The 14,027-nt window shown below is 39.8% G+C and overlaps 4 protein-coding genes across 4 annotated transcripts in view; 3 read left to right on the forward strand and 1 right to left on the reverse strand.

Moving 5' to 3' along the window:
• The window catches only part of LOC139926156 (testis development-related protein), a 404,183-nt gene that overhangs the window by 282,202 nt on the left and 107,954 nt on the right, over positions 1-14,027 (reverse strand). The window lies entirely within an intron of this gene.
• Positions 1-14,027, forward strand: part of ccdc167 (coiled-coil domain containing 167) — a 209,928-nt gene that overhangs the window by 118,173 nt on the left and 77,728 nt on the right. The gene's annotated exons all lie outside the window — the stretch shown is intronic.
• Positions 1,563-5,414, forward strand: LOC139926165 (required for drug-induced death protein 1-like). The gene is made up of 2 exons (XM_071917778.2): positions 1,563-1,896; positions 4,089-5,414. Exons 1-2 carry the CDS (start codon positions 1,594-1,596, stop codon positions 4,224-4,226), a joined length of 441 nt encoding a protein of 146 aa, XP_071773879.1. The 5' UTR covers positions 1,563-1,593; the 3' UTR covers positions 4,227-5,414.
• Positions 5,755-8,538, forward strand: tmem18 (transmembrane protein 18). Its single transcript, XM_071917760.2, has 5 exons — positions 5,755-5,901; positions 6,085-6,202; positions 7,186-7,240; positions 7,365-7,458; positions 7,593-8,538. Exons 1-5 carry the CDS (start codon positions 5,809-5,811, stop codon positions 7,689-7,691), a joined length of 459 nt encoding a protein of 152 aa, XP_071773861.1. The 5' UTR covers positions 5,755-5,808; the 3' UTR covers positions 7,692-8,538.

The raw sequence follows: 14,027 nt of genomic DNA on the forward strand, positions 1-14,027 counted from the left end.
GATTTGAGGGAGTATCTTCAGCTGATAATGACCCATTAAAATTAAGCCCAATATGAGCTATGTGCCATTATTGCATAGGCCACACCCACATCACCAACCAAAACAAAATCATTATGGTGGACTTGGGTGGTCCAAGGGGGAAAATTTGTTGAGCAAGGATAGCTGGATGTGGTTATTGATATAATAACTGTTGGCTGAAGAAGAGAAATGAGGTAATGAGACCCCTAACAGGTGCTGAGGCCCCACTTTTCCTTAATTCCACCCTGCTCTTCACTCAGCCCAGGACAGTGTTGTACCTCATTTCCCTCCTTTAGGGAACACTGGTTACGTCCATAACCATATGTTTCGTTTCAGTTGATACACTTGGGTACAACACAGCTATGAGGACATCCAGGATGGACTGATGGACGTGGGCAAGTGAAGAATATTTCTCATTTGGGGTATCAATAGAGTATTAAAAAATAATGAATAAAACACAAAAAAGGAACCATTTTAGGACTTTAACTTAACACACTGTATTATAGAAATTGAGAAATATAATTTGAGAATTGGTCAAAAAAATCTCAATTGTTTAGATGTTTCAAACCAGATATCTAGTTCATTGATCTCCATGTGATCACCATGATCACTGGGCCACAATACCCTGTATTCAAAAGCCAATACAAATGTTGTAAGCGCTATTTGTGGAGGGAGAGTGCACCAGCCAGGCTGTACATGGGGAAGGGAAGTGGCCCTCACCATGTTTGTGCCTAGGGCTTCATGGTAGTCTATACCTTCATGGATCAAGTTAGTCATTAACATTCTTTTTTCTATCATTTGGCATATCCGTGCAGTGCGTGTGAAAAAGTGGCTCCTTGAAGGGTTTAACATTCAAATTAGAAGCAATGGGATGCTGTTATTCATTAAACCAAGCAAGGTGAGGTACAAATATAGCTTTGGTGATTTTTTTTTTATGGTCCAGTGGGGGGCATGAAAGCCCATTTCCAGGACATAGTCAGGGATTTAGTGGATTGTAATCCCCTCTTAACTCTGTCTGTCTACCCAGCTTTTTCCTTGCTGAATAGAGTTTAACCACTCTTTTTTTAAGCTGATATAAATCTTTATGACATAAATTCATACTATTCATCATAGTCTGTAGTGTCAAACTGAAGTATGTAAATTATGTGAGGACAGGATATTTTAAGGAACAAAACATAAATTAATGCTTTTCTGAAAGTACAATGGATTTTGACTGAAGGTCACCGTTTAGCCACTTTTTATTTCCCACTACATCACAGGACATAGTAAACATAATCTTGATGTTTTTTCTCAGCTCTACTTATTATTCAAAGGGTGAAAATGCATTCTTGATTTGGTCTGTGTTAAAGCATTCGATTGGAAATCCATAAACCTGTTATTGTCCCTCGTCAGTCTGTGAGGAAGGAGGGTTGCACCTTTAAGGGCGCTGTGCCAGATCCTCCACACAAGCCAGTCCAGTGGAATGCACATCCACTCAAGCACATAACTTGTGTTGACAACATCCCTGATCCCCGCTGCAAAGTGGCACCTTTCATCCTGTCCCCGAGACCTGCAGCCATCCAACACCCAGACAACATGAAGCCCAAATCTCTCGCCTCGAGGTTGTTCGACAGAAACACAGGGACACCAGGTGAGACTCAAAGTAAAGCAAAGTATGAACGGCAGGTAGACTGCCTGGATCACCAGGGGAGCTCGGCGTACACCGACAGCCAGCAAGCAGAGGACAACGCCGCACCAAAAGAAAAGTGCCACAGAGAAATTCATTTTGCCTTTCTGCCGGAGAGGTACGAGCCCTTGATAGAGAATGAAGAGGTACAAATCAGAGCCAAAGAAGAGAAGAGGAAAAGGAAGAAGGAAAAGTACAACAAAGTAAAAAAGGTTGGTTCTCAGCACAATTACAGTACAATAAATATTCAATGAATATTGTATGTATGTATGATTTGCTATTTTGCATATACATAGTACTACAGTAATGAAGAGTACTGTAACAATGTGAAAATACTTTCAACTATTGAAACTGAATTGATGAAAGTATCCCATCTTTTCTAGCAGTTTCAATGTGGGTAAGTTGAAACGCACTTACTGCAATCTTTTTCAATATGGCATCAATCAGCTTCATTCAAATTGCTCTAATGCATTGTTTATGATTGAAAAACATGCAAAAGGCTAATGAATCTCCACAAATCTATTGATTCAAAATAATGAAATTATTAAATTCAAATGCACCTAGAGTTATTTTATCTATTTGAATTGATCAAGAAATAAGTTAAATTGCAATTTTTTTACTTCACTCTAAATCAGTTATAATATATATATATATATATGTATATATATATATATACATATATATATGAATATATAAATCATTATCACTCACATAATTTAATCTGAGCAGCACAATACATGCATGTCTTTCTGCAGATTTTTACAACATGGCCACTTTTCCTTGACTTTTAAAATTTGGCTTTGTTTTCTATATATAGAAGTTGGTAATATCTACCAAAAAACAAACTCCTACAGTTGAATTGATTTACTTTTTAAAGCTCAGACATCACACAATGCTCATGAGCCTAAATTGAAACAAACACAATCAAGCTCTACTATGCCAAGCCCAACGCTAATGCTAGAGTTTATCCAAATTAGGAGCGTCCATGACGTTCCGCCAATTTGTTTGTGACTGTAACGGCCGTATAAATAGTAGAGCTGTTTCTGGCTCGTCTTGGATAGCCGGCCTAACTCAGACACTGACTGGTCACTCTCCCGGCCAGACTAAACCTATTGATCGCTCTCACTAAAGAGCTTTAGAGCCTCAGCGTGGTGTCACCTCTCTGGCCTCTGTCTGCTGGAGGAGGCTGTGGTGTGCTATTACAGAAGAAAGGTCAGCCAGAGAAGAGAGAGCTAAGGACATGTTGTTCACACATGTTGCCCACTAAAGGATGCTTAGTTCTTGGAGAAGCTAACCAACACACTTTCTCAGGATCTAAACTTGAGGATCTGAGGATCTAAGCTTGACCAGGATACACCAGGATATTGGTTTGTTTATAATTCAGCCATGCCCCTTTAATTCCTCCTGTGATTCTGGACAAATACACTCTGCATGGTAACTGTTGTGCGGTCATGACCATAAAGATTATGGCATAATCCCACTGACAACAACAGTGTTTACTGGCAGAACTGTTTTATAGCCTGCGTGGTCCACAAGGAAACAGTATTAAGGAATGTGATCCCAAGCAACAGTAGTACAACAAGCTTATCAATTACCAGCCAACCTTGTTTATATTGAACAGTAACAGAATCTTATCAGTGGGTCATGGTGTTGAGAAATCTATGACCTGTGTCCTTAAAGCTTGGTAAAACGTGAGGAGGCCGTAATGTTAGGGAAACAAGGAGATGGTAAAATAATGCTAATAATCTAGTCATCTTCCAAACTGATGCATTCCCACATGCACTCACAGTTAACAATATAACCAGTGGGCAGAGGTGTTTCACTTTTTTTTTTTGGTTTTGTTTTTCTCAACATCAGACTTCCTGTGTCCGTTTCAGCTGGCCAGCCCTTTCCTGTACAAAGAGAACGCAGGAAGCTATTGTCCGGACTGGACTGCTTATTTAAGTTAGAGGAATAAAAACAGACCTGAGTCCAACCACCCCCCCCTCTCCTCCTCCTCCTGCGGTGCAAGCCATTGCCTCTAAACACCACCCGCAGGCTTTCTTCAAATGCCTTCTGTCTCATGTCCTGTCTCAAGATTTACCTCCTTATTCTTTTAACCTCATTTTGTCAAAATCATTCACTGAAGACGCTCGACACCATCTTTACACCTGTGTAAAGGAGGGATGCATGAATTAAACTGAGATTGCGTGTGAGTATTGCAAAGGGAAAGTGTGCAAAGTTCAAGCTACAGCTATGTGACTCCACCTTGACCCCCCGTTCCTTCCCACTGACATCCTCCTTGTCTAAATGAAGCAACAAAATAGACAAAGAAAGGGAATTGTGAAATTCAGTGTGAAGTGATCGTTGTTTAATTTGAAAGAATCATCGGTAAATCTAGGGCCTGTGTGTGTTTGTCTTGCAGAATGTTGGCAAGGCATTGCGCTCCAGCTGGAAGTGTCTAATGCTCGGTCTGTACAATTTTGCCCTGGGCTACTCCACCCCGATCTCCGCCGCCGCTACCTTCGTCCCCGACTTCCACCCAGGCCGGACCAGAGGCTGAGACACATGCATCTCCTCCTATAGCTTTAGAAACTGTACATAGCAGTAACCCATGTCATTTACTTGAAATGTATATTTTTGTATTTGTTTCCAAAAATTGTAATCACACATTGATCCGGAAAACTTGTAGCCCTGTATCATTTTATTATGCTTTATTATACTTTCAAGCAACTGAGATTTAAAGGATATTTTATGGTTTTGTGAAATGATCTTGTTAATGGTTGATTTTGAAATCATAATGTTGAGTTGTTGGGCATCAAATCCACCTATAGGTAAATAATATATACTTTTTAAGCAAGATACAGAAATATACAGTATAGGGATCATCGAATCACAGACACAGTCATTTTTGTCATAAACCTTATGAACAGACAACCAGGCCAGCACTCTGTATGTGCTGCTTAGGCCTGAATCACACTGATCATGCAGTTACTACACCCTAACTCAGGTGTGTGTTACTGAAAACATAACGTGCCTTTTTCCCCTTGGAAGAATTTTTTTTTTATCACAGGAATCCAGTTGGTGTTTGCATGAGTGCGGTTTCTGACAGCAGAGACTGAGGCAGAAGGCAATAGGAATGTGGCTCCTATGGCAGATAGGAATCTAGATGCAGATTAAGTGAATCAGGGCAGACGCTTATTAACAAAAGGATTTACAGGCAGGAAAGACTTGTCAGGGAAGTGAGGGAACGTAAATCAAGGCTGTGTGGATGTAGAGAGAGACACTGTGAGTCCAGCCAAGACGCCCCCACCCCCCCACCCACCACCTTCATTTTGGCTGCTACGGCTGCTCCTCTCAACCACAAATCTCAATAACAGCTCCCTAAACACTGCTGTAAGCTGTATCATAGGCTACTGTATATGTAATGATGATTTTGATGTTCGTGGTTGCAGTTAGTAGACTGACATTCTTTGGAGTAGCCTACAAGTCTGAGGGGATACTCAATTTGGAAAGTTATGATGTGAATTTTGAAGGTGTGCTGAATTCAGTCATAAATAAACCCTGTTTCATTGTTGTCACCTACAGAAAGTAGGTCTACCTTGAGGAACATGCTCATTTGTATATAAAAAGGTCTCTAAAGTCAGTGTATGGTGATTTTTGCTAACCTAATTGTTAGTATTTACAAGTATTTCTGTGTTGAAAATAATATTTGTAAGTTCAAGTGTAATAAAATGTGCACCAAAACAAATTCATCTGGAATGCCGGAGCTTTTTTCCACCATATCTAAATCACCTCATTCTGCCTACAGGATGCATTCACTTGATCTAATAGAGCGATGAAGGCAGTTGGCTGTCTCACTTCCAATCATTTCTGGGGGAAAAAAAATAAAATATCATATTCAATCTAATTTACCAGTGAGTTGGAGGGGTATACTTTCATATTTTAAAAGAAACTAGCAAAAAAAATATTACAATAAAACAATAATTTCAGATTTTGAAGAAGCCACTTGATAAAAAAAAAAAAAAAAAATTGTCGTCTACGTGACGTAGTTCTTCTGCGACAAAAAGTGCTCCTTCCGCACTCTTGTTTACATGAGACACTAGCTAAGCTAACATTAGTTGTCAGCTTGGGATTTTCTGAAGATGACAGACCAGAAAGCTCAGAACATCAGCTCCATTCCTATCGATGGGTTCAGCAAGTTAAGAATTACGTCGATATGGACATTTCTCATGTCGGTAAGTTCAATTTTATCTTTGATTCACGAGGCGAAGCTGGTTCAGCTAACTGGAACGCCATGGCTAACGTTAGCTAACTTCCTTTATGGCTTGGTTAGATAGAGAACAGCTTCAGAGAATAGCTACGCTTATAGTTCTTGCTGTCTTTCAGTTGTGTTTTGTCGTCTGGTTTCATATTTCTAGGTGCAGTGGTCGGAGCCATGGCTTATCGGGCTGTTGGTGTTCCATGTTGTGTGTTTCTGCCTGACTCTCCTGACCTGCAGGTTCTACAGAGTGCAAGTCTGTCAGTTCCTGCTCATGGGTAAGCTGATGAGGGAGTCCTGCAATAGTTACATGATGTTAACAGTTGGCTACTAGTGAATAATGTCATTGTCTGCTGATTTGTACGTTATTTGAGAAAGTTAATTAAAAAAAAAAATGCAGAATAACACTGGACTATCTTGTTGCACTGGTTTAATAACTGTTTATCTGAGAGAAACCAATCACTTTAATATTTCAGTTTGATTACTCTAGCCTGGTTTAAGTGTTTATATGAGATTTTTTTTTATTTTATTTTTTTACATTTCTCATAAGATTGACCTGGTCTTACTTCTTACTTATTAATGCATTATTCAGCTGCATGGAAAAGTTATCATTGAGTGTGTTTATATGTATGTAGCATTCAAGCTAACAACTTGTATCTGGGTAAAGGGCTTATTCAGGATAAGTTTGTTTATCTCAGTCTATTGTGTGTGTCTTTAGTCTCTAGTACCTTATACAGGGATTTGTATTTAATTTAATTTTATTTGCTTAAATTTTACTTGACCAGATAGTCCATAAGTGCTGATGAACAACATAAAATAAGCACATATGTAATCAAATATAAGCTATATAAGCACTCAAAAGGGAGTAGACTAATAGCAGACCAGCAAGATCAGGGCCCACATCTGTATAAATCTTAGCTAAATCAAGTATAGACAGGTCTTTATTGAGGTATACATAAACAGAAAAGTCTGAATATTACCATGGAAGCTGAATCTCAAAACCCAATGGTAAACAGTAAATGGTATAAACATCTCTCAGCATCCTGGTTTATATCAGTAAATCCCGGATATCTTATTTGGGTTTCTCACAGTTGAGATAAGAGCTTATTTTGGCTGTGGTAAATGAGAAGTGATGTTGACATGCACAAACTAAAGAAAACAGAATAGTGGAGTATCCAGAAAACTAACTGGATATTGGAGTGTATGTGAACACACTCTGTCCTTTTCAGTGTTCAAAGACTCTTGTTGCCTCTCTCCACAGTTGGCATGGTGTATAGTGCTGAATACCTAAATGAGCTGGCAGCCATGAACTGGAGGTACGGCTACGGTTGTGGGGCTTTTCCAGTGTGTCTGCTTTACTGAATAACAGAAGTTTAATACTATGTTCAAAAATTGGACCCATAATTAACAAATGGTCATCAAACCTTTTTTTTTTTACAGGTCGTTTTCTAATTTCCAGTACTTTGATTCCAAGGGCATGTTCATATCTTTGGTCTACTCCATTCCCCTTCTGTTCAATACAATCATCATTGTGGTAAGTGATACTTTTTATTCTCCATCTTTCCTCATTCACTAAAATGTCATAAATGGTGTCCAACGGCGGGTGTCCCAGAGGAGAAACTTGTTCATGTCTATGTGTGTGTGTGTTTGTTTATTACGCGTTCACAGGTAGTGTGGGTGTACAGGACCTTCTCCACGATGACCGAGCTGAAGACCCTCCAGCTGAAGAGAAAGGCCCGCAGAGAGAACAGGGAGAAGACCGACTGATCTGTAACACCTTCTCTGTCTTTAAACGGGCTCCGGATCCAGTGAACGTCTCTCCTACGCCAGTCCTGAATTTTGGGGAAGGAGGCAAAGATTCCTTCTGGTGACTGACTCCCTGAATCACCATTAGAAAGGATTGTTTGTCCATGTCAGCGCTAAGTCAGGACTGGATGTCTAAACTTGTATCAGAGGCGGATCTGCACTTTTTATGTTAAGGTGCTACAGGGTCAAGCGAGGGGGGATGTATTTATTTTAATTTTCAGTAGGAACTCTTATATGGATTGGATATTGATCCCAATCCTAAAATCTCTTGCCCCTGTTACTTTAGCAGATCTGAGAGGATGGTGTAGTCAGAAACAAGGTTGTAATGGCAGAGTTGCATGCATTTCTTCTTCTTTTTCCTGGTAACTTCTGGTGGATGGCGCTGCTGAATATACACAGAGATTTATAAGGACCAAAGGACATTTTACTGTTTTGTATTCAATGTTGTTTCAGAGTGTCAATAATGTGTAAAAATGCACAAGCCTGTGGGAAATAAAGTGTTTCATAACAGCTACTCTGTGACTGTTAACTTCAGAATCTAGTAATGTTGTAACGCTTTAGTTCCCCTTAACCCCACAAGAGGGCAGTATGGACCAAATGACCTGCTTTGCTGACATTGGGAACATATGGGAGTACTATGCTAGAGACAGGGAGCATTGTGGGTGAGCTTTGACACCAATACTGCTCTCTTGTTGAGATCTATTCTTAGCAGGCCACACGTTAAGTCACAGTGTTTGGTGCAGAAGCTATCTCTAATTATCTACTGTTCAGTACTTGAACCACTTAGGATTCCCTCCCACTTTGTATTTCTGCCTGGTTTATTACAGCTATAATGATATATTAATAAAATACTTGGTATGTAACGATGTAGCCCTATAATGAGTTCTGGGAACCTCACTTGTGTAGTTTTTTTTTTGTTCAGAAACCTTTTTACTACGTTTTAGAGCAAAGACAGCTTATTTATTGCTTGTTCAAGTACTAAACGCTTGAATGGAGTTTGCATGTTCTCCCTGTGCTCACATGGATTTCCTCCCACAGTCCAAACACATGCAAGACAGGTGGATTGGAGACTGTAAATTGCACATATAGGCACCAGATACACAGCGGTACCCAGGATATCGTAAGAAATTACTGGCAGGCAATGTGTCAGTTTTTGGGCTTGCAGAGTGATTGGTATTAACCTGGAGGACAGTCTGATCAGGGTTATTTACTGTTTCTATCAAGCAGATAGCAGAGATAAAATTCTAGGCGAAACCACTGCATTGGTACGGGAAAAGTGAAGTTTCGAGGAAATTAAACCCTTCTTTAAAGAACCGGCAGTGACTAATTTAAAGTCTTACTCACTTTTTTTCTCAACTCACACTCCATTTTTCACTTTTTTATCTCTGCGGAGAGAGGACAGGCTGTCTTATCACAGCTGTGCTGTTGTTTTTTCTTTATTTATTTCGCTCCTTATTTGTTTTCCCAGATGCATTCGATATGTGTTGGTATGCTGATCCTGCCTGGATCTGTCAGGGTCCATAGCTACGGACATGAGTGATTGGGTTGCAATCATAATATGGAAGTTATCTAGGAGGGGAGGAAGAAAAGGAGGAGTGTTGTGGTGGTGGTGGTGGGGTGTGTGGGTGTGTGTGTGTGAGTGTGGGGGGGCTTTGGCAAGGCTTCGTCTCCTGTGTATGGCGCTGTTGCATGCCAAAGGTTTATGTTTTTCTCCTGCATGACAGCTAAGGACTGATCCCCTGCCAAAAGAATGAGCCTTAAAAGTCAGATTCTGATCCCTCTGTGGTCAACATGAGCAGGTGCTGCACTGCAGACTTGCATTCCCTGTGAGCTGCCTTACCACATGTGTACCTTGTGGAATATAGCCTGCACTCAGTGGCCACTTTATTAGGTACACCTCTCCATTTCCGCAAACAGTTCGACTAAACGTTGGAATCGGCAAGACCCGTGAGCTAAGTGACGTTCATGGTGGTATGATCAGATACACCAGTTCATGCATCACAGAAATGGGATTTTCATGCACGACAGTATCTAGATTTGACATAGAATTGTGCAATAAACAAAACGCGTCATCTACAGTCCTGAGGGGGAAAAAAGAATTGTGCAATAAACAAAACGCGTCATCTACAGTCCTGAGGGTCTCCTTTGACCCTGAGAGGGTCAAAGGAGAATGGAAAGACATCCATGGTGGGCAACAGTATGCAAATAACATCTTAGGACAATAGTAGTGTGCAGAAGCGCATCTCAGAACACACAACTCATCGAACCTTGAGGCAGATGGGCTACAGCTACATAGACTTTGCCTGGTTTCACTCCTATCAGCTACTGTAAGAACAAGAACATAAAGCTTAAATAAAGTGGGCACTTCATCGCCAAAATTGGGTGATTGAAGAGTGGAAAAGGTTGCCTGGTACGAAGAGGCCTGGTTTCTGTTATTGACGGTCGAAGGTCACGCGCAGGTTTTTGGAGGCAGATTTTACATATGAAGCCCAAGGACCAATGCATTGTTTAATTACATTAGATAAGTGGTCAGGGCCTATTATGAGGATCTCTGTTTTGTCTGGGTTTTATTGGAGGAAGTTGTGTGCCATCCAATTCTTACAGTAATAGTAGTTAGGCATTCTTGGAGAAAAGTTAGTCTGCTGAGGTCGTTAGGGTTTACGGAGACATATAACTGGGTGTCATCCGTATATAGCAATTATAAGATATACCCTCAAATTGGCGGATTAACTGACCTAAAGGAAGCATGTAAAGGGAGAATAGGATTGGACCCAAGATTGATCCCTGTGGCACCCCACATGTCAGTAAGGCTGGGGAGGAGGTATAGTCACCTATAGAGATTGTGAATGATCTATTAGATAGATAGGAAGAAAACCACCTAAATTATTAAGTCAGCGATCAACATTCCCTGTAGTAAGCTGCTTCTCTTTTACAGACTACTGCTGCAGCATGAACGCTGCTCCACCTTGTGGCGAAGCACTTGTATTTTGATGTCAGCTCCATTCAAACAGGTTGTTGGGAGTAAGCTGTGAAACGTAAAGCTCATTACGGGTCCGCTGATCCCCGAACCTTTATGATATGTAATTGAGCCAGCCTCCTCTCGCTCAGCACTCCCTTTATAGGCCTTGTTATGGCAGAATTATTCGAACACGGCCTGGCCAGAACAAGCCTAGGAAGCTGTTAACATTGTTCTCAAACATTATCCAAGTGGTGAACTGGATTTCAGGCAAGCATCTGCAAGCTATATTCACAACTCACAAATCCCTGGCTCGGACTGACCCCCTTTTGAAACACAGCGGAGCGAAGCCCCTCTGCCAAGTTCTATTTTAGACCCGCAAAACCCAGACTTAAAAACACCAGAGCATGGTATCTCGCTTGTTGTGGATGTTTTTGATTGTAAGGCCTGCCTGCCAACTACCAAGTAAGCATGAACCATTTATACAACATATGAAAACATGGGAATAAACAGATGCTTACTTCCATGTTCCTTAGACCACAAAGCCTTGAGCATATCTAGCGATGACAAGCACAGCAAAGAAATTACCTCAAATGATGACCGTGTTCTCTCACAATATTCCCTCGGAATATTTTTTATACACAATTTGTTATGTTGGACCTTGCTATGGCTCTCAACATCTGTGGTTGTATACTGGTAAAGATTTTGGCCCGTACTCGACATTTCTCAGAACTGAAATGCTAATTAAGGCTCATTTCAGCCACTTATGAATTCTTAAAACTTTAAGCATATCAGTTATATGAATAAACATACATTCCTACACAGCAGGACTTGAATATAAATGAACTTCATGCAACTTTCTCATCCCATCACAATACCAAATTTAGATTTGTAATACGACAATGTTGCAACTAATACCAAACTTTCACAACTACAAAATACATTTTGCATGATTCCAGTCAATCAGAGGGACAATCAGTTTGAGAATGAAAAAAATGTCTAAAATCAAATGCTCTGTCTTAGTTTCATTGTAATAACAGCCTTTTTACATGTGGATTAATGTCAACATCTCTGAAATATTAAGTATCCGACAATAAGAGTGCTGATGTGGGAGTAGTCTTTTATGTTGTATTGGGGTATTGGGGTATTTGATAGTGTATCAAGTGACCTCACCAGTGATCCCGCACCAGTTGTACTCTAAGAAACTTGATCCACATGGCCTGGGCCCAGATGAGCGATCCTGGTTCAGCACTCCCACTCTGAGTCACCTTCCGAATGTCACCTCTAGACCCTGAAAAATGAAAACTACTGTGAACAGAGTAGAGATTCAAAAGTTCATACTACATTTAATCTATCCCAGGTTGAGAGCGTGTATATACTGCATCTTTAAACGCTGAAAGCTGTGAGTGTTTTTTCTATTGGCTGGGAGCGGAGCAACACACACACCCACGCTGTCTGTCTGGCCCGGTGGAAGTGACCTGCAGCTTCAGGTTGGTGTCTGGTGTCTGGAAACAATGACAGCAGCAGCAGCATTTCCCTCCTGGTTGAGTCACGCTGTGGCTGGGCATGCTCCGTAATGGAATTATGAGAAAAGAAAAGAAAAATCATCATCATCATCATCTATCTTTATCATGTAGTAACTGATACAGATTGACAGATGACTCACTGAACGTGTGATTGAGAATGAGTCATTCAGTGGTATAACTGTTACATGTTTTGTACAGTATATAGTCTGTATCCTGGAGACATAGAGCATAATAAAAACAATTATATAATATAAACATTACTATATAAAAACACTGCATTATTATTATTCCTAATAATAATCAAGTTTAAAAAATATATATATATATATTCATGCTTTATTCTAAGTAATTATATTGCCACTTTTGAGTATAAACCTCGCACCTCCAAATTGTCAATTTTTCAGGAATTAAGGAAAACAGCCTTGTTTTTAGCTTGACCACCATGCATTTTTCAATTCATCCAATGGGGTTTTTAAAGGGTTTCATAAACCTAACACATGGAGAACCATGTAATCCTTCAAGTGAAGTTGAAACATGAAAATCACCATGACAACAGTGATATGCTCTATTTGGCTTCAGGTAATGTACTATACATATAACAACAATATCAATGATATTATTATTATTAATTTTATTATATGCTATATCATCATTTATTATAAATACATCTCCAGGACACAAACTAAATAATATAATAATAATAATAATAATAATAAACTTTATTTATATAGCACCTTTCCAAAACAGGGCTTACAAAGTGCTTTACAGGGTAAAAGCAAACAACAGGAATCATGAGGTGTTAATCATAAAAACACTAAGAACAAGTAACACAATAATAAAACAATATATAAAATAAGCAATAAAACATAAAACAACAAACACAGTAATAAAACATAACAATAAAAAATAAGATAAAACAATACAAACAAATGGTGTAGAAAAGGTAAGATGGGATCACAGGAAAGCTAGCCTATAAAAGTGCATTTTAAGAAGAGACTTAAATGAAAAGATAGACTTAGCCATCCTAATCTCCTCTGGAAGGTTGTTCCAAAGTCCGGGGGCCCTGATGGCAAATGCTCTGTCACCTTTGTGTTTTAGTCTGGATTTTGGCACCACCAGGAGAGCAGCATTTGAGGACCTCAGGGCCCGTGATGGCACATGGGGAGTTAAAAGGTCAGAAATATAGCTTGGGGCCAGGCCATTCCGGGCTTTAAAAGTGATAAGTAAAATTTTAAAATCAACTCTAAAACTAACAGGCAGCCAGTGCAAAGATGAAAGGATAGGTGTAATGTGCTCTCGTTTCCTGGTACCTGTTAAAATCCTGGCGGCTGCATTTTGGATTAGTTGTAGAAAGGAGAGAGACTTTTTGCTGCAGACGGAGAAAAGGGAGTTGCAATAATCTAGCCGCGATGAAATAAAAGCATGAATGACCGTTTCAAGATTTTTGGTAGACAGAAATGGCTTAATTTTAGAAATTTTCCTAAGTTGAAAAAAGCATGACTGTATGACAGATTTGATATGGCTGTTCAAAGTGAGGTTGCTGTCAAATAAAACACCAAGGTTTCTACACTGCGGAGAAATAAAATGGGAGTATGAACCAAGGATGTTTCTAATTTGAGTGTTGGAGGAGTCAGTGCCAAATAGAAGTATCTCAGTCTTTTTTGAGTTCAGCTGAAGGAAATTTTGAGCCATCCATTTATGAATGTCTTCGAGACAGTTCATAAGTGAAAATATTTCATCGAAATTATTGGGGTCACAGCTGAGATAAACCTGGGTATCGTTTGCATAAAAATGGAAACTGATGTTGTGCGATCT

Source organism: Centroberyx gerrardi, chromosome 18 (genome assembly GCF_048128805.1).
Source record: "Centroberyx gerrardi isolate f3 chromosome 18, fCenGer3.hap1.cur.20231027, whole genome shotgun sequence".
Classification (NCBI taxonomy): domain Eukaryota; kingdom Metazoa; phylum Chordata; class Actinopteri; order Beryciformes; family Berycidae; genus Centroberyx; species Centroberyx gerrardi.